This window comes from Peromyscus leucopus, chromosome 1, assembly GCF_004664715.2.
Source record: "Peromyscus leucopus breed LL Stock chromosome 1, UCI_PerLeu_2.1, whole genome shotgun sequence".
Classification (NCBI taxonomy): Eukaryota; Metazoa; Chordata; class Mammalia; order Rodentia; family Cricetidae; genus Peromyscus; species Peromyscus leucopus.
The window spans coordinates 184623185-184640933 of NC_051063.1; the positions used below are offsets into that span (position 1 = coordinate 184623185).

The 17749-nt window shown below is 50.3% G+C and overlaps 2 protein-coding genes across 2 annotated transcripts; one reads left to right on the forward strand and one right to left on the reverse strand.

Annotated features, from left to right (window-relative positions):
• Window positions 1–768: 768 nt before the first annotated feature.
• Window positions 769–5166, forward strand: Ube2s (ubiquitin conjugating enzyme E2 S). The gene is made up of 4 exons (XM_028862325.2): window positions 769–1136; window positions 1777–1924; window positions 2843–3033; window positions 4702–5166. The coding sequence occupies exons 1-4, from the start codon at window positions 1134–1136 to the stop codon at window positions 5017–5019; spliced, it is 660 nt and encodes a 219-aa protein (XP_028718158.1). The 5' UTR covers window positions 769–1133; the 3' UTR covers window positions 5020–5166.
• A 10805-nt stretch (window positions 5167–15971) lies between these two features.
• Rpl28 (ribosomal protein L28) lies at window positions 15972–17128 on the reverse strand. The gene is made up of 4 exons (XM_028862335.2): window positions 17010–17128; window positions 16789–16912; window positions 16329–16447; window positions 15972–16110 (listed from the first exon to the last, which is right to left on the reverse strand). The coding sequence occupies exons 1-4, from the start codon at window positions 17088–17090 to the stop codon at window positions 16021–16023; spliced, it is 414 nt and encodes a 137-aa protein (XP_028718168.1). The 5' UTR covers window positions 17091–17128; the 3' UTR covers window positions 15972–16020.
• Between the last annotated feature and the right edge of the window lie 621 nt (window positions 17129–17749).

A 17749-nucleotide genomic window follows, 5' to 3' on the forward strand; every position in this document is an offset into this window, starting at 1 on the left:
CATCTCCAAGGCCCGCCCCGACGCCCCCGCACCGGTTCCGGGTACTTCCTCGGGCTGACCCTGAACTCGGGACGCGGGGCAGCGGGGCTGGGGCAGAGCCACAAGGCCACGCCCTGAGCAAGACCACGGGGTCTCCCTGACACCCCAAGGAATCGCGGCTTCCCCAGCCACCGCAGAGACCACCAGTGGCGCGGGTCACACACCACGCACTGCAGGACCAGCGAGGGCAAAGCTTCAGAGTCCGCCCACCAGGTCTGGAGGGCTTCCTAACACAGAACGGGGCCACAGCACAAGATGGCGCCGCGTGCACAAACACAGACGGACTTCCGGACTCGGCCCCGCCACGGCGTCCAGGCCCGGGCGCCAGCCTGCGCGCCCGCTCATTTGCATACAATGATTTCATTGGCCAGGGGTGAGGTCCATCACGCTAAACTGGCTTCCCACTAGTAGCTTTCCGCTCCTCCCCACCCCACAGGCCCGATCACGACCGCCACTCTCTATTGGTCAGTGGCCCTTCCGTCACTCGTTTAAACCCCACCCCTCCCAAGTCCCGCCTCCCCTCGCCCCGCCCCGTCCACGGGTCGACCGTTAGCCGCGGGCACGACTTCCTCGAGGCCGGAGCGTGCGCGCGTACGCTGGGCCTGCCGGCGTCTCATTCAAACGGCCCAATCAGCGGCCGCGTCGCCTCCGGGGGGCGCCCCTTGACGCTTGGCTCGGGGTTTGCAGCCTCCTGGGTCTCCCCGATCTCCTCCCGAGTCGCGTGAGCCATCACTGGAGAGACTGACCCATAAACTCGGCGGGAACTTGTGGCCCCGTGCGGGGAGGAGCGCGTCGACCGTCCATCAACGTGCGCGCTGACGTACGCGGCCGGAGCGCGCCCCCGGAGGGGGCGGGGCCTGCGAGGGGCTATAAAAGCGCCGTGCTGCGCGCGCGGCCGGCTCAGTGCGGCCGGGCAGGCGTAACGTCGCAGGCGTTTTTTTGTAGCGGTTGTCGGAGCAGGTCGGGAGCGGAGCGGGGCCTCGAGGGGCCTCGCTAGGGCCATAGCGGCCGGCAGTTGGGCCCCCCGCCCCGGCCGGCGATCCGAGGAGTGCAGGAAGGGGGCCGGGGGGACCCGCCCCCGGTCGGCCGGAGCCATGGTGAGCGCGGCGCGGGGCGGCCCGAGGGGCGGTTGGGGACTTGGGGCAGAGAGGGCGGCTGCGGCCCGAGTGTTCCTCGCCAGCTCCCGAGCGCTTCGGTGGCACGGCCGGCTGCAGGTCCGGAGCCAGGCGTCGGCCCGGAGGCCTCTCTGCGGCCGCTGCAGGAGAGCAGGCGGGCCTTGGGGCCTTGGGGAGCGCTGTGGGCCCCTTTTCGGCCCGCCCATGGATGTTCTCAGGAGCAAGACATCCCGCCGCCATTTCGCCTAGGGCTTTTTTTTTTTTTCTTTTGCGGGGGGGAGGGTGTGTGTGTGTTCAAGGCTAAGCAGGAAAAAGGGTACAGGCTAGGCCTCAGGCCCACCCAGTACTACTAGTGGACCCCATGCGCGTCTTAATGAGCGGGTCTTTGGGGGGTTTTGAAAACGTGAAGCCGCCTGGAAGCCGTTTCCGATACTATCTCTCGCGTATCTACGGGCCGGCTAGCCTTAGGGCAGGCGACAGCCTGAGGCATCCAGGGTGAGGGTTTAGTTGATCGGCGATGATTGACAGCCCGGAACCAGCAAGGGCACGATTCTGGTGTCCACCGAGTTTCTAACCCCAGATTATTTCGGGCTGCTCATTCTCCTTTTCCCTCCTTGCCCAGAACTCCAACGTGGAGAATCTGCCTCCGCACATCATCCGCCTAGTGTACAAGGAGGTGACCACACTCACAGCGGACCCACCTGACGGCATTAAAGTCTTCCCCAATGAGGAGGATCTCACGGACCTGCAGGTCACCATCGAGGGCCCCGGTGAGTGGGCATGGGCACGAGAGGGAGGGGCCACTTTTGTCTGTCTGTGACTGTGGATTCAAGCAATCTCAGGTGCTGGTGACAACGTGTGGGTAGGTCAGCAGCATTGTGCCCGTGAGTACTATATCTAGGACATCACACAAATATGTCAAGTTCCTGGTCACTGAGCATGTAATAGAGCTCTTGCCTAGGCTTGGGCCAAGACTGTCATGCGTGACTCTCCAGGGACCTGAGGATGCATAGAAATTAAATAGGAACAGAAAGTGCACCAGGTGGTCCAGATGGTCTGAGACACTTTTAAGCTGTCCAGTGTCTGGACGCATTGCAGAGCAAACAAGACGGCATTGTGAGGGAAATGGGTAGTGATAAACTGATTGAGATTTTCTTTTCGGACCTCATTTGTCATCTGAATTTCTACAAAGTCAGCTAGGGTGTTTGAAGATTCCATGAAGTGTCAGGTCTGTAGTGCTGGGGTGTGGAGTCTGCCTGGGCTACTCCACACTTATTTAGTAAGTGGGTAGAACATCTATGATTATGATTTTCAATCAAGGCAAGTAGGTAGATGAAAACATGTCTCGTGAGGATTGGAAAAGGCCTGGGAAATGGTGTGCAAGAAAAGTTGGTGGGTGGGTTCCTTTGTCTTGAAGAGTTGGCATGTGCCTGAGACAGGTCCCTTGGAAAAGAAAATGGATATCCAGGAATCCAGGGGTGCGGGCTGAAGAGCAGAGCATATAATATAGTCAAAGCATAAAGACATGTTGGCTGTAGTGCCTGGGAAACTTGTTTGTTGCCCTAAATTTCCCCAGCCTGGTGAAGGGATTGACAGGCTATCTACCTCAGCCAGATCCAGAAAACTCTGATGTTGAGGTGTTGAAGGATGCTAAGCTATCCTAACCCTGTTCCCGTCCTCTCTTCCAGAGGGGACCCCCTATGCTGGAGGTCTGTTCCGCATGAAGCTCCTGCTGGGCAAGGACTTCCCTGCCTCCCCACCCAAGGGCTACTTCCTGACTAAGATCTTCCACCCAAATGTGGGTGCCAATGGTGAGATCTGTGTCAACGTACTCAAGAGGGACTGGACGGCTGAGTTGGGCATCCGACATGTGCTGCTGGTGAGTTTCAGCCTTTCTGAAAACCAGCCCTATGGCACCACTTCTGTTCTGCAGTGTCAAGGGGTGGGCACCTACCTCGCCACGCTCAACAGCTGTAGGTTGGCACAATTAAAGTGTTTGCTTACTAGCCCAAACTGCCCTTGGACTTGTCCTCCTCCAGCCGTAGTTATTAATCTATGAGCCAAGCATGTGGGTATGAGACAAACTCCCCCAAAAGCTAGATTTACAAGATTGTGCCACGCTATTCAGCTAAGTAGAGTGGGTTTTGTTGTGGAGTTTGGGGGGGGGGGTTGGCTTTTCCAGGGTGTTTTTTAAACAGTGACTGCAACCATCACTACTGTCTATAATTCAAATGTGTTTTCCTGTACCTAGTGTTTTTTTTTTTTTTTTTTAGCTGGGGGTGGTTACACTGCCTGGGACATTTTGTAATGTCAGGAGATATGCTCGGTTGTAAGTACCGCTGCTGGCATGTTGTGAGTGGAGGCAGGGGACACTATTAAGCATCTGCTATGTATAGGACTGTACCACAGTTCTCCCAAGTCAGTTGAGGTGGAGATAATGGTCAGGTCTAGGCCAGTGTTCCAAGGTCTCTAAAGGCCACTTTAGTAGTTAGGTCACCTGGTGCCTCCTTTGCCCCTCCCATAGACTTGAATTTTTTTTTATCTCTAATGAGCCTCTAGGGCTGATGGTAGTGAAGGTAGAGAATTGGGGTTTCCTTCAGGGCACCTGGAGAGGATTAAGTTCCAAGGTAAACAACCCCCAAACCTTTCCTGCTTTGCCTTCCTCTGGATGTCAGTTAAACTTGGTTCTGTTCCACAGTTCTGGGACTACTGTCTGGCTATGGGGTCTGCTTTTAAGCCTCTATCGAGGACAGCCAGGCCTCCAGTTTGGAGATGTAGTCAGTGGTAAACTCTGACGGGGAGATCCTGTGTCCCTTTTGAACATCTGCTAACTCAGATGTGTCACAGAAGCTCTTAGACGTACCTGTTAACCATCAACTAGCTCAGGGTTAACTTTTATTCATCATTCATCTGAACTAACATTTAGAATGAACTGGATTAAATAGATACAATCCCCACCACCACCTGAGACATGGTTTCTCTGTAGTTTTGGTGCCTGTCCTGGATCTCACTCTGTAGATCAGGCTGGCCTTGAACTCACAGAGATTTCCCTGGCTCTGCCTCTCAAGTGCTGGGATTAAAGGCGTGCGCAGCTGCCACCACCACTACCCTGCTAGACACAATTCTTAAGGCCTATGGTTAGTCTAGTGTTTTTCCCTCTTGGGTATAATCTATGACTCTGAACTTGGCGACTTAGCATTCCTGGTAAAGCCAATGATCACTTTAGGTTTCTGTACCCCTACATAGTAGGGTGGAAGACATAGGGAAAAAATGTGAGTTCTCCAATCCTGAGTGCCCTTAGTCCCCCTGATTACTAACTCTGAACTCATGATCACCGGTATAGGGCAAGATCAAAGCTCCATTAGCTACAGAAAGTGGCTGGGACTGATAAATCAGGCTGCATAACAGGAAAACAGCCTTTAATGGCAACATAATTGAGAAAGAGGCTTGTTGTGATCTCGGAGATGATTTGGAATTGAAGGGGAGATACAGTGTGGAGGCCATGAATCTGGGTACGTCCCCCTGACCCTAGGCCCTTTCCCCACAGACCATCAAGTGCCTGCTGATCCACCCTAACCCAGAGTCTGCACTCAACGAGGAAGCAGGCCGCCTGCTTTTGGAGAACTATGAAGAGTATGCTGCCCGGGCCCGTCTGCTCACAGAAATCCATGGGGGTGCAGGTAGCACCAGCAGTGGCAGGGGTGAGGCTGCCCGGGACCTGGCAAGTGGGGCCACAGCCTCCACTGACCCTATGGCCCCAGGAGGAGCTGAGGGTCCCATGGCCAAGAAGCATGCAGGCGAGCGCGAGAAGAAGCTGGCAGCCAAGAAGAAGCTGGACAAGAAACGGGCACTGAGGCGACTGTAGTGGGCTCTTCCTTCCTTCCTCCTGTTCTGTCCCCTCCCACTCTGTCTCTAAGTTATTTAAATTATGGCTGGGGTGGGGGAGGGATGGGGGGCACCAGAACCTGGATTTGGTTTTCTAAATAAAAGTTGGAAAAGCAATTTCTGTGCATGAAGGTGTCTAGAACCTCTTTCCTTCCATACTGTGGCTCGGAGCCGCTGCATTCTTACTCTGCCCCAATCCTTGCAGAGCCACCAAAGCTGGAGCCCTGGATCCATCTCGCTCCAATTAGAGTTGGGGTCACCATTACCCTGTGCAGTGGGATTTAGAGTCTAAACGAGCAGAAGCCTGTGTTGAATAGTCCTCTCTTTAACCCTCTAACGGTTTTTGGTGTAGCGGTGCCCCTTAGGGTGACTGTCCTGAATAGGTTTATTTATTGTCTATTCCCTCCACAGCAGTGGTTATCAACCTTCCTAACGCCACGACCCTTGCCCAGCCATAGAATTATTTTTGTTGCTGCTTCATAACATTTTGTTACTGTTATGAATCATAATGTGGAGATAAAGGTGAGTTGTTACCCATAGGTTGAGAACCACTGCTCTAGACATCTGATCTAGTCCTGGATTGGGGCAAAGTTACATTTCCTGTGTCACATTTCATCCCAGCTCTGGGCTTAATATTTTTTTTTTCCTCTTTCTGTTTATTAATCTGCACCCTGTGTATCCCCCCCCCCCCACAGCTGATGACCGAACCCAGGACCTTTACCACTGGGGCTGAATCCTCAGCCCCATCCATGTGTATTTTTAACTGTCAGAAACAACATGCCTTCAAAGACATGTTCGAGGTTCCTCAGGTTTTCACAGGCCACTTTCCTTTTCAGGAGCTTAGCCACTTGCAGTGTTGTTGGGCCTTGCTTTGCAGCTCTGGCTGGCCTTGAACTCACGGACCTACCTGGATCTCTGTCTCTGGAGACTTAATTGCAATTCTTATAGTAGCATCTAGGACTCTTGTAGTAGCTACCCCTCCACATAGCCTAGCAGGACTAATTACAGCTCTTAGCTCTGGTTAGGTGAGAGTTCCAGAAAGGCTGAGGAGATGGCTCAGAAGTTAGGGATTGTTGCAGACGACCTGGGTTTGAGTCCCAGCACCCATATGACTGTTTACAACTGTAATTTCAGTTCGAGGGACTCCAGCCACCTCTTCTGATCTCCACCAGCACCAGGCACATACGTGGTGCACAGAGCATCCAGTCAGGCAAAATATAAACATCAAATCTAAAAATAAAAAACCAGATACTCCTGTTAGGAGTCTTGTGTTCTATTGTAACCTAAGGAGTGATTCTGGGTTTGTGCACCAGAGGGCAGTATATGCTTTCTGGTAATGTACTTAGGTTATTTGAACCAGTTTTCAACCTTAAAGGAAGGAAAAAGGCTAAAGTGATAGCTCAAATTTTTAGAAAAGCTCTAAATCCAAGAAGAGTTGGATTCTTAGCACACAACTGCCCAAAACTTGAGCTCCAGAGGATTTGACACTTAAGAACTTCAATAAAGGGGGTGGGGGTGGAGAGAGCTCAGTTCAAGAGCCCTGGCATCCTGAGTTCAGTTCCCAGCAACCACACAGTGGCTCACAGCCATCTCTAGTGGGATCTGATGCCCTCTTATAAAGTTATACATGCAAATAGAACACTCACATTCTTAACTAAATCTTAAAAATAAAAGGGGGATGGTGAGCTGGCTGGCTGTGGGTAAAGGCTGTGAACCCTGAAGACCTGCCTCTGAACCCACATGTTGAAGGAGGGATCACTGTCCACAGGTCGTCCTCCAACCACAAGCATGTCAGTACATACACATGATACTTAAAATTGTTTTAAGGGAAGGAATATATTGAGTTGCAGAGAGGGTCATAAATATCCAGGCCCAAACTAAGTGCTAGGCTTAGTAGTCCAAGCTTGTATTCTGGAGAGTATGAGGCCAGCCTGGGTTCCTGTGACCCTGTCTGCAAAGAATGAAAAATCTGACCCTTGGTTAAATGGGAGCCAGGCAGTGGTGGCGCACACCTTTAATCCCAGCACTCGGGAGGCAGAAGCAGGCAAATCTCTGTGAGTTCGAGGCCAGCCTGGGCTACAGAGTGAGTTCCAGGAAAGGCGCAAAGCTACACAGAGAAACCCTGTCTCGGAAAAAAAAAAAAAAAAAAGATAAGATACCAGTTGATAGGGAAAGTGAGAGACCTGGGTATGAAGTGAAGGAGAAACCAGTACATTAAGTGTGAAGTGTTGTCGCACAGTGGGGATGGCTTACATAGCACGCTGTTCAACCCTGAGTACCGGTGTTAGGAGAAAGCAGGAATACAGCTGCACGCTGTAAAATGACATGTATAAGAATGAACTGAAACTGACCAATGAAGTCAGTAGGACTAGAATCATCAGTAGCTGCTTTATTTATTTTTTTTAAGACAAGATTCCTGTAACACATAGTGGCCTTAAACTTTCGATGTAAAAAGGGATGGCCTTGAACTTTTTTTTTTTTTTTTTGGTTTTGGTTTTGGTTTTTCAAGACAGGGTTTCTCTGTGTAGCTTTGTGCCTTTCCTGGAACTCACTAGGTAGCCTAGGCTGGCCTCGAATTCACGGAGATCCACCATCCTCAGCCTCCGGAGTGCTGGGATTAAAGGTGTGCGCCACCACCACCACCACCTGGCTGGCCTTGAACTTTTGATAGTCTTCCATCTTAGTGCTAGAGTTAAAGGAGTGTGCCACTGCGCCCAGCTCATGGCTATAGGCTGTATGCATGCTAGGCAGCTGCTCTACCATCTTGGCTACACCTCCAGCCCCAACCTGCTCATCCTAAACTGTCTCTGGTGAAGGTCAAGGGCCAGGCTGCATCCCGGCCTATAGACGCACAGGCTTGTGCTCCCAGCTGCAGGGGAGGCTGAGTGTGAGGGCTTTTGGGCTACAGAGTTCTAGGCCAGCCTTAGTGACTTGAGGAGACTGTCTTAAAAAAAAAAAAAATGAGCTGGGCAGTGGTGGCACACACCTTTAATCCCAGTACTGGGAGGCAGTGGCAGGCGGATCTCTGAGTTCAAGGCCAGCCTGGTCTACAGAGTGAGTTTCAGGACAGCCAGGGCTACCTAAATAAAAAATGGATGGATGGACAGATGGAGATAGATAGATAGACAGATAGATAGATAGATAGATAGATAGATAGATAGATAGACAGATAGACAGATAGGAAAGAAGACTGGGCCTACTGCACCAGGCTTGTGATCCCAGCTACTCGAGAGGCTCAAGTTCAAGGCTATGCTGGCCTACAGAGAAAGTTCCAAAACAGCCTGGGCAGTTTAACAAAATCCTGCCTCAAAATAAAAGTAGAACCAAGCAAAAGAGCCAGACATGGTGGCTAATCTCAGAGTCTGAGACCAACCTGGTCAACATACTGAATTCCAGGTCAGCAGGGGCTTAGCTACATGGTGAGATCCTATATCCAAAAAAGCATTGACAAAGAGTTTAGTTAGGCATGTGCCTAGCATAGTCAAGGCCCTGGGTTCAATCCTCAGCCAGCACCACAAGAAAAATAAATATTTATAGATAGTACACATGGAAATAAAAGAAGTAGAAGAACTGGAGATGTGAAGGTGATAGAGTGCTTGTTTGGTATTCAAAAGGCCCCAGTTCAGTCCCCAGTACTGCATAAAATGGGGTGTGGTCCTCTAGGCCTGTGATCCCAGCACTCAGGAAGGCAGAGGCGTAGGGTTGCAGGTCCAGGATACAAATAAACAAATTGTACATACCAAGGAAGGGCCTCAAGTTGTTGGTTCAGCTAGGATAGGCCCTCAACCACCAAGCCTGACCATATGGGTTGTGTTCCTGGGACCCATATATGATGGAGAAAGCGGACTCCAGGAAGTTGTCCTCTAACTTCCACATATGTATCATGGCATTCACACAAACATATATATACAAATAAATAAATACAGTACTTTTTTGACTTTTTTTTTTGGTTTTTCGAGACAGGGTTTCTCTGTGTAGTTTGTGCCTTTCCTGGAACTCACTGTGTAGACCATGCTGGCCTTGAACTCACAGAGATCCGCCTGCCTCTGCCTCCCAAGTGCTGGGACTAAAGGCGTGCGCCACCACCGTCCGGCTTTTTTGACTTTTCAAGACAGGATTTCTTTATGTAGCCCTGGCTGTCCTCGAATTTAAGACATCTGCTTGCCTCTGCCTCCTAAATGCTGGGATTCAAGGCATGCGCCATAACTGCCCAGCATGTGCCATACATTTTCAAAGCATATATATCTAAGGCATAAAAGTCCCAACAGGGGACCTGAGAAAGAGCATTTAAGACCACTGGTCGTTCTTCCAGAGGATCCAGGTTCAATTCCCAGCACTCACAAGGCATCTCAACCATCTCTAGCTCCAGTTTCAGGGTATCCAATGCCATTTCCTCTCTGCAGGCACGCACGTGCACACACACACACACACACACACACACACACACACACATATATAAATAAGATTATAGAGTTGGGGATTTAGCTCAGTGGTAGAGCATTTGCCTAGCAAGCACAAGGCCCTGGGTTCGGTCCTCAGCTCTTGGGGGTGGGGGTGGGGGGAGGATTATAAATAAAAACTGCACAAAAGAACACAAGGAAGCTGGGCGGTGGTGGCACACAACTTTAATCCCGGCACTCGGGAGGCAGAGCCAGGCGGATCTCTGTGAGTTCGAGGCCAGCCTGGGTTACAGAGCGAGATCCAGGAAAGGTGCAAAGCTACACAGAGAAACCCTGTCTCGAAAAACCAGAAAAAAAAAAAAAAAAAAAAAAAAAGAACGCAAGGAAACTGTTCCCACTTAACTCATGGTACTGTTATAGACAGAGCTCATTGTGGCTATTGGAGTAGTCCTAGATTTCTTTCCTTTGGTTGGTTTGGTTGGTTGGTTTTTTTTTTAAGACAAAATCTTGACACATAGCCTCCTAGCCTGGAACTCACAACATTCATCCTATATCGCTGTCTCTTCAGTACTGGAACCACTATGCTCAAATCAGTCTTCCATTCCTTTATCTTGGTATTTGTTACATGGGTGTTACATTTTGCAAGTTGTTTTTCTTTTCTTTTCTTTTTTGTTTGTTTGTTTTAGGGCAGAGGCTCACTTGGTAGTCCAGGCTGGCTTCAAACTAAAGGCAAAATGACAGTCATTTTGCCCTGGCCCCCCAAGTGCTGGGATTAAAGGCATGTGCCACTACACCCACCTTTACTGTTCTCTTAAAAGGTATAAAGAGCCAAGCAGTAGTGGCACCTTCAATTCCAGCACTCAGGAGGCATAGACAGACAGGATCTCTGTGAGTTCGAGGCCAGCCTGGTCTACAAATCAAATTCCAGGGCAGCCAGGACTGCTACACAGAGAAACCCTGTCTCAAAAAAAAACAACAACATAAATTTCGCCATAATGGTACACACACCTGTAATCCCAGAATTCATCAGATTGATGACAGGAGGATCTCAAATTGAAGGCCAACCTGGATGACAAAGCCACAGATTGTTTCAAGGAGAGAGGAAGGGAGAGCAGGAGAGAAGAGAATAAAACTTTTATGTACTGTTTAAAAATGCTATTGGTGCCTTGAGGCGGTGACGAACGCCTTTAATTAACTAGCACTCTGGAAGCAGAGGCAGGAGGATCTCTGAGTTTGAGGCCAGCCTGGACTATAGAAAGAGTTCCAGGACTGCCAAGGCTACACAGAGAGACCCTGTCTTGAAGGGAAAAAAAAAAACCAGTTATTTCTATTTTCCCTGCATGTATATCTGTGCACCACTTTTTTGCCTGATGCCTTCAGGAGCCAGAAGAGTGTCAGATCCCCTTGGCCTGGATTTACAGATGGTTGTGAGATGCTAGGAATCAAACCTGGGTCGTCTGGAAGAATAACCTCCAGACCGCTCATGCCTCTTATGTTTCTACATCTTATGTTCAGAGTTTTACCCCAATCTCCAGACTCTGTTAAATCAAAACAAACCAAAAAGAAAAAGAAAAGCAGTATGCATTGTACATGACATGCTGCTGTTTCTGCCAGATGTTCCAAAGGGAAGGTGGAAACACCACATGAATGTGACCCATTCCAAACTGCAAGACTGCTGGGCAGGTTGGCACACACCTTTAATCCCCACTCTCAGGGCGGCTGGCTCCCTTTCCAGCCGCACCCCGTTTCCAAGATGAATGGTTCCCTACACTCGACCCCGGTCCTGGTGCAGGAGGCAGAGGCAGGCAGATCTCTGTGAGTTTGAGGCCAGCCTGGTCTCCAGAGTGGGTCTCAGGCCAGGTTCCAAAGATACACAGAGAAACCCTATGTTGAAAAAAAAAAAAAAAAAAAAAAAAAAAAAGGCAAAAACTACAATTGGCAAGATGGTTCAGTTGGTAAAGCACTTACTGCCAAGACCTAAGGACTTGAATTTGATGCCCAGGACCTATCCTCTTTGCCTGGAAGGAAAGAACTGACCCCACAAAGTTGTCATACACTTACTGTACCCACACATCATATCACACACACTCGTTTTTTAAAGTTTTGTTTGGTTTGGTTTTTTGGGTTGTTTGTTTATTTGAGACAGGGTTTCTCTGTGTAGTTTTGGTGCCTGTCCTGGATCTTGCTCTGTAGACCAGGCTGGCCTTGAACTCACAGAGATCCGCCTGCTTCTTCATCTCAAGTAAGTGCACATATCACCAAACCATGTTCGGCAGTCTTTTTTTTTTAATGCAAAATTTAGTCTTGGGAGAGGAGGAGAGTGGTTAAGAGGACTTAGGTTCAAGTCCAGCACTACATGGTATCGCATAAAAGTCTGTTAACTCTGGTTCCAAGGCATATGAAGCCACCTTCTGATTTCCATGTACCAGGCACATACATGGTACACGTGCATGCAGGCAAAATACTCCTACATATAAAAATAAATCCTTAGCCAGGCGGTGGTGGCACACACCTTTAATCCCAGCACTGGGGGGCAGAGGCAGGCGGGATCTCTGAGTTTGAGGCCAGCCTGGTCTACAGAGCAAGATCCAGGACAGCAAGAGCTACACAGAGAAAGCCTGTCTCGAAAAACACAAACAAACACACTTTTAAATTTTTAGTCTAGGGAGATGGTTCAGTGGGCAGTGCACTTGCCACACAAGGGTGAAGACCAGAGTTCAGATCCCCGGATCCTTATAAATTCTCACAAGAACACACATGTGTGTGCACACAATTGTTAGGTCTCAAAGAAACCCAGGACCTGGCTCCTCCAAGCACTTCTCTCCCCGACCCCTACCCTAAACCTGTCCTCAAGGGGGGGGGGCTGGCTCGGCTTCCCTTCCCCTATAGAATCAGCCATTTTTGCTTCAAGCCCACCACTCTCGGCCTCTAGACCCAAGGTTCCTCTCTTTTCTTCCCCTCTCACCCCCTCCCCCTCATGGCCTAGTTCAGTCTGGTCCCTTCCAGATGCCTCTTCCTCAACCATACACACGTAAAATGCAAAAAGTTTTGCAGGTATTGTGCTGTGTATGTGTGTGGACATGTGACACTGTACATGTAAAGGCCAGAAAACAAGCTGCAGGAGTTCTCTCCTGTGTAAGCTTTCCAGGGACGGAGCTCAGGTCCTCAGACTTAGAGGCGCGCTCTCCCTTTCCTCCTAAGCCATCTTGCCAGCCCAGAATTTGAGATTACTTTCGTTCTACATTGTAATAATTCATTCTCGCCCTCTCTTACACCTAGGTTCTTTAATCAGAGACTACCCGTGTTACCAGGAATCTTGTGCATTTTGTAAAGTCTACATGAATGCAACAGGCTTAAATGTGGAGGGCTGGTGAGGTGGCCGGTGGGTAAACGTAAATGCTCAAATACAGCCAGACTGATTCTTCAGTCTGAGGTGAACGTTTGTGTGTACATATTTACATGTATGTGTGTTTGGTTAAGTTGTTTTGTTTTTTGGTTTTTTTTTTTTTTTCAAGACAGGGTTTCTCTGCGTAGTTTTGGCGCCTGTCCTGGATCTCGCTCTAGACTAGGCTGGCCTCGAACTCACAGAGATCCGATTTCCTCTGTCTCCCGAGTGCTGGGATTAAAGGCGTGTGCCCACCACCTGTTTCGGGTAAACAGAAAAATTGAAAAAGTTGCTAAGTATGATGGTTCATGCCTGAGCCCAAACTAGTCTGATGCCCAACTGAAAAAAAAAAAAAAAAAAGACAACTGTGTCTATAGACAGCATCCCCATAGCTGGATCGCTGTATTAACACCTGTTTGGTGTAGTTAAGACAAGGGTAGGGTGCACAGTACACATTGGCACAGCCGACCTGGTCGGTCACTCAGATGCTGCTCATGCCAAAGGAAGACTTGTCTTATCTCTGGCCCTTGACCTACTGAAGATAACTGAGGCCTTGGAATGCCTCTTGTAAATGTATCTGTCTGCCTGATTAATGAGCACAATCACTGTATCAATTTGACTTCTGTGGAAGGAAGACCCCCTTGTGAGGGTGCCCTCTGCCTACTGAATGGCTCCAGACCTAAAACTCCAAGGCCTGGTATGTTGATGTGTTATACAGAGATGCTGGGAATTGTTCGCTGTGTGATTCCATTAGGAGTCTATGGGGAGTAGTTAACAAAAGCTGGAGAGATTGATCTGGCCTCTCTGCTCATTCAGTGACAGACAGGTATTTACTGAGCACCTGCTACACAGCAGGAGCTGTAACAGACCCCAGGTGCCATGCAGAAGTTCCAAGGTTGGCTCTTTTGTGCTTTGTTTTTGGAGACAGACCTTCTACGTGTAGTTTTTTTTTTTCCTGCCATAAGTATGTATTTCAACAGTATTTATTTTGAGATAACCAGAATATATGAAAAAAATACTTATACCCATCCAATCTGTTTTACTAAAGGTCTTTAGTATTATAATTGAAGTTAAAAACACATTTAAATGGTCACGTAAAAGCATGAGGGTCACACTATCCATAGCATCTAGAATGATGTTGCCTCTACTAAAGATGAGATCTTGCTGTGTATCAGGGATTCCATGACTGTCGATAAATTTTCTTTTCATTTTCTCGGAACTTTTTAAGACTTATTTTTGGTTTTTCGAGACAGGGTTTCTCTGTGTAGCTTTGCACCTTTCCTGGATCTTGCTCGGTAACCCAGGCTGGCCTCAAACTCACAAAGATCCACTTGCTTCTGCCTCCCAGTGCTGCTGCTCCCTGCCAGTGCACCATACACTAAGGCCGGCCACCATTTTTTTTAATTACCTTTTCTACTTACTCCTACACCGCACAGAAATTTTCTACACCCACATATCCAGATCCCACCTCCTCCCATCCCCCAGCCCTCCTTCCCAAGCCATCCTGCCCACATCCTCCAAATCAAGGTCTCCCATGGGGAGTCGGCAGAGCGGTCCCCTTTCAGGCAGGTCCAAGGGGCCACACCTCAGGCACTGAGCTTCCAAAAGCCTGCCGATGTCCCAGGCGTGGGCCACCAGCGCGCAGCTCTTTCATGTTTTATATATTTGTGTTATGCACAGGGGCAAGACTGTGCATAACTTCCTGTGATGGTGCATACGCTGTATTCCCAACACTGAGGTAGAGACAGCATGAGGACCCACATTAAAAAGCCACTCATAGCTGGATGTGAGCACACACACCTCTAATCCCAGGACACAGGAGATCTGAGTTCAAGACTAGCCTGGTCTACAGACAGCCAGAACTACAGAGAAAACCTATCTCATGAAAACAGATAATAAAAATTAAGCCCAGCAGTGGTGGCTTATGCCTTTAATGCCAGCACTAGAACTAGTTTTAAGACAGCCAGAGCTCTACTAAAATACCGTTATCTCTCAAAAACACAAAACAAGGTGGGCGGTGGGGGTGTACGCCTTTAATCCCAGCACTTGGAAGGCAGAGGCAGGAAGAATCTTGAGTTCAAGGCCAGCCTGGTCTACAGATCAAGTTCCAGGACAGCCAGGAGAGCTACACAAAGAAACCCTGTCTCAAAAAGAAAGAAAAAAAATAATTAAAGCTAGTCATAGGCCAACAAGATGGCTTAGCAAATAACAGCTTACCTATCAAGCTTAGCAATCCAAGTTTGATCCCCAGAGTCCACCTAAAGGTGCAAGGATAAAACCACTAAATTGTGTTCTGACATGTGGCATGCCTGTGAATCATTCATGGACACACTGTAACCCCCAGCACTGAGGTGTGCAGAGACAGTAATTTGGGGCTTGCTGCCTTCCAAGGTAACTCCAGGTTTAATGAGACTCCGTCTTAAATATAGAGGATACTAGACATCCTGACTTCTATGTACCATACTTTTTTTAAAAAAGAGGGCAAATTTTATTTATACCCCAATAAAAAAAAAAATCTCGAGGAAAAGCTGGGCAGTGGTGGCGCCCACCTTTAACCCCAGCTTGGTAGAACCTCAATAGCACAGCGGCAGGAAGCCCCAGCTGACAGCTAGAGTGCTGGGAGACCGCCACTGGTTCACAGGTCAGATGAACAGAACACACTTTCTACCCACTGAGTGCTCACTGCACACAGGACCCACTCCCAGCCTCTAACTCACTCCATCCTGCCGAGGATGGTAACTCAAGAGTGGGGAACCTGAGTCCGAGGACTGGGACTGGGACCTGGTAAGACAGCCCCTATCTCAGGCTGTCAGCTGGTCAGAAGCTGCAGTCACTCATCCTCACTCTCCTCAGGGCATTAACTGGGGCCTCTACAGTCCCAGCCCCGTCTTTCCCGCTTCACTCCTCGTGGTACCCAGATGGCCTGTGAACAGCTTTAACGCCTCAATTCCTCCAGGCAGAAGACAAATTGTTTAGACGCAAAGGGAAATTTAGACCTGAAGTCAGCAAGCTAGAAAGAGTGATGACCCAACGCTCCATTCCCCGTGTGTCTAGCCTGACAAGCACCCCTTTCAGATGAACAAGCCCAACATTAATAAGAATTTGATGGAACAGCTCAGTGAGTGACAAAACAGGAGGCCCAGTGGAGATGGTTGAAAAAGTCAGTGGACTCTTTATTGCTTCTGGGGGGTGGGGCTCAGGAGCTCTTGGTGGGACGGGTCCGTTTCCTCTTCACCACCACGGGCTTCTGGCTTCGCAGGATGGCACTGGCCCTGCGGATGGCCGCCTGAGGACAGGAGAGGGAACTTAGCCCCCCAACTCAGAGACACTCCCACTTACTGCTGCCTGCTTCCTAAGGCCTACAGGGAGGCTGCCCAAGGGCTGGGGAAACCAGGATTCTCCAGTCTAGTTCCAGCCAAGCAGAGTCCAAGCATCCAGGCCTGCATCGGTCCCTCTGGTGCGGTACCAGCTCCCTCCTGCCTTAAAGACTCATCCCTCACTCACCATGCGCAGATCGGGGCGGTACTTGTTCTTTCGGATCATGTGCCTGATGCTGCTGAGGGTGGCCCGTGCATTCTTGTTGATGGTGGTCCTTACGTAAGAAGTGGCTGGTTTTCGCTGACCTGGTACGGGAAGCCTAGGAATCAGTCCACTTGTGTGGGCCCTTCCGAGTATCTCCCAGATGGGGAACACACAACCTCACCCAAGAACCTGCTCACCCTTACCCAGCTGTCTTTCCACCTGTCCATTCAGCACACCCACTAGGTGTCAGTCTCCACCAAAGCCCGTGGAAAACCCATTCCTCGCTCTTTTAAAAAGTCCCCTCAGTGAAGCACCGAGTTTGTCCAGTTCTGACTGACGCTGCGGGCAAGCCAGGGTGAGGGCGGGGGCTTCCCTGGCCCACACTCAACGCCAGGGGCACCGTGAGGCCTGGAAAGGAGACCTCTTGTCTGCAAAGGCTCACCCGATCTGCGTTTCATGACCACCACGACGCCTTTGCCGTCGGCCGCGGGCTCCACTCCCACGGTCTTGCGGTGGATCAGGCCGTTGTAGCGGAAGGAGTTGCGGGCCTTCAGATTATTGGGTTCCTGGCGAGGTGCAGGAGATGGCGCTGAGTCCGGGAGACGCGCGAAGGCGCCCCAGCCGCGGGTCCCGGGCCGCCCCTCCCACGCGGGCCCCACTTACAGTGCTGTAGGTCTGCTTATTCCTCTTGATGAGGAAACTGGAGCAGTTCCGAACAACCATCCACTGCAGATGCGCAGACATGGCGGCGGCGGCTGCGTAGACACGTGGGAGGGGTTAGCCAAGCGGGGGAGCGAGCGAGGCCCTGGCGCCCGGGGAAAGGGGGACGCCGCCGGGAAACGACGAGCAAGGGCTCCGCCGGGCCGGAGTGGGCGACCGGGGTAGGCAGGCCGGCCGAACTAAGGCGGCTGCGACCGAAAGGTGTGGGGAGGAAGGGGAAAGATGGCCCTACTTCCGGTGCAGAGCAGGCATGCGCGTGCTTCGGAATGATCGCCCATGCCGAAAGATGGTCACAAGAGAGGGCAAACAGGAGGCTGAGGGCCGATGCGGCAAACACCCCGGAAAAACGCGGAGGATGGCGCCGGACACGAGCGGCGAGAGATGAACGACCCTGCCGTCCACGCTTCTCCGCCCCACAGAGTACATGCGGCCGGAACTCGCGAGAACGAAGAGAAGAGAGTCGGACGGAGAGGTCGGGCCGAACCGCCTTATAAAAATGACACGGCAACATTTCCTGACGCCAATCCGCAGGGCAGCTCCTATGAAAGATCGGCCACCCAGCTTTCCTCCATGCGTGCTTGGGTATCCGCCATACCGAAGATCGTTTCCTGGAGTCTACATATACAGAACCGATACCTGCTTCGTGGGCACCTTCGGAAACCATATACGGCTATCTACAGGAT

What these genes read in the sequence shown, in the direction of transcription:
- Ube2s (XM_028862325.2), top strand. An exon ending in GGTCACCATCGAGGGCCCCG is followed by an intron (nt 1,925 to 2,842) that starts GTGAGTGGGCAT and finishes CCTCTCTTCCAG; the next exon opens with AGGGGACCCCCTATGCTGGA. An exon ending in GCATCCGACATGTGCTGCTG is followed by an intron (nt 3,034 to 4,701) that starts GTGAGTTTCAGC and finishes CTTTCCCCACAG; the next exon opens with ACCATCAAGTGCCTGCTGAT.
- Rpl28 (XM_028862335.2), bottom strand. Translation starts at nt 17,090, where the DNA reads ATGTCTGCGCATCTGCAGTGGATGGTTGTTCGGAACTGCTCCAGTTTC. An exon ending in ATAAGCAGACCTACAGCACT is followed by an intron (nt 16,913 to 17,009) that starts GTAAGTGGGGCC and finishes GCACCTCGCCAG; the next exon opens with GAACCCAATAATCTGAAGGC. An exon ending in GGTCATGAAACGCAGATCGG is followed by an intron (nt 16,448 to 16,788) that starts GTGAGCCTTTGC and finishes TTCCCGTACCAG; the next exon opens with GTCAGCGAAAACCAGCCACT.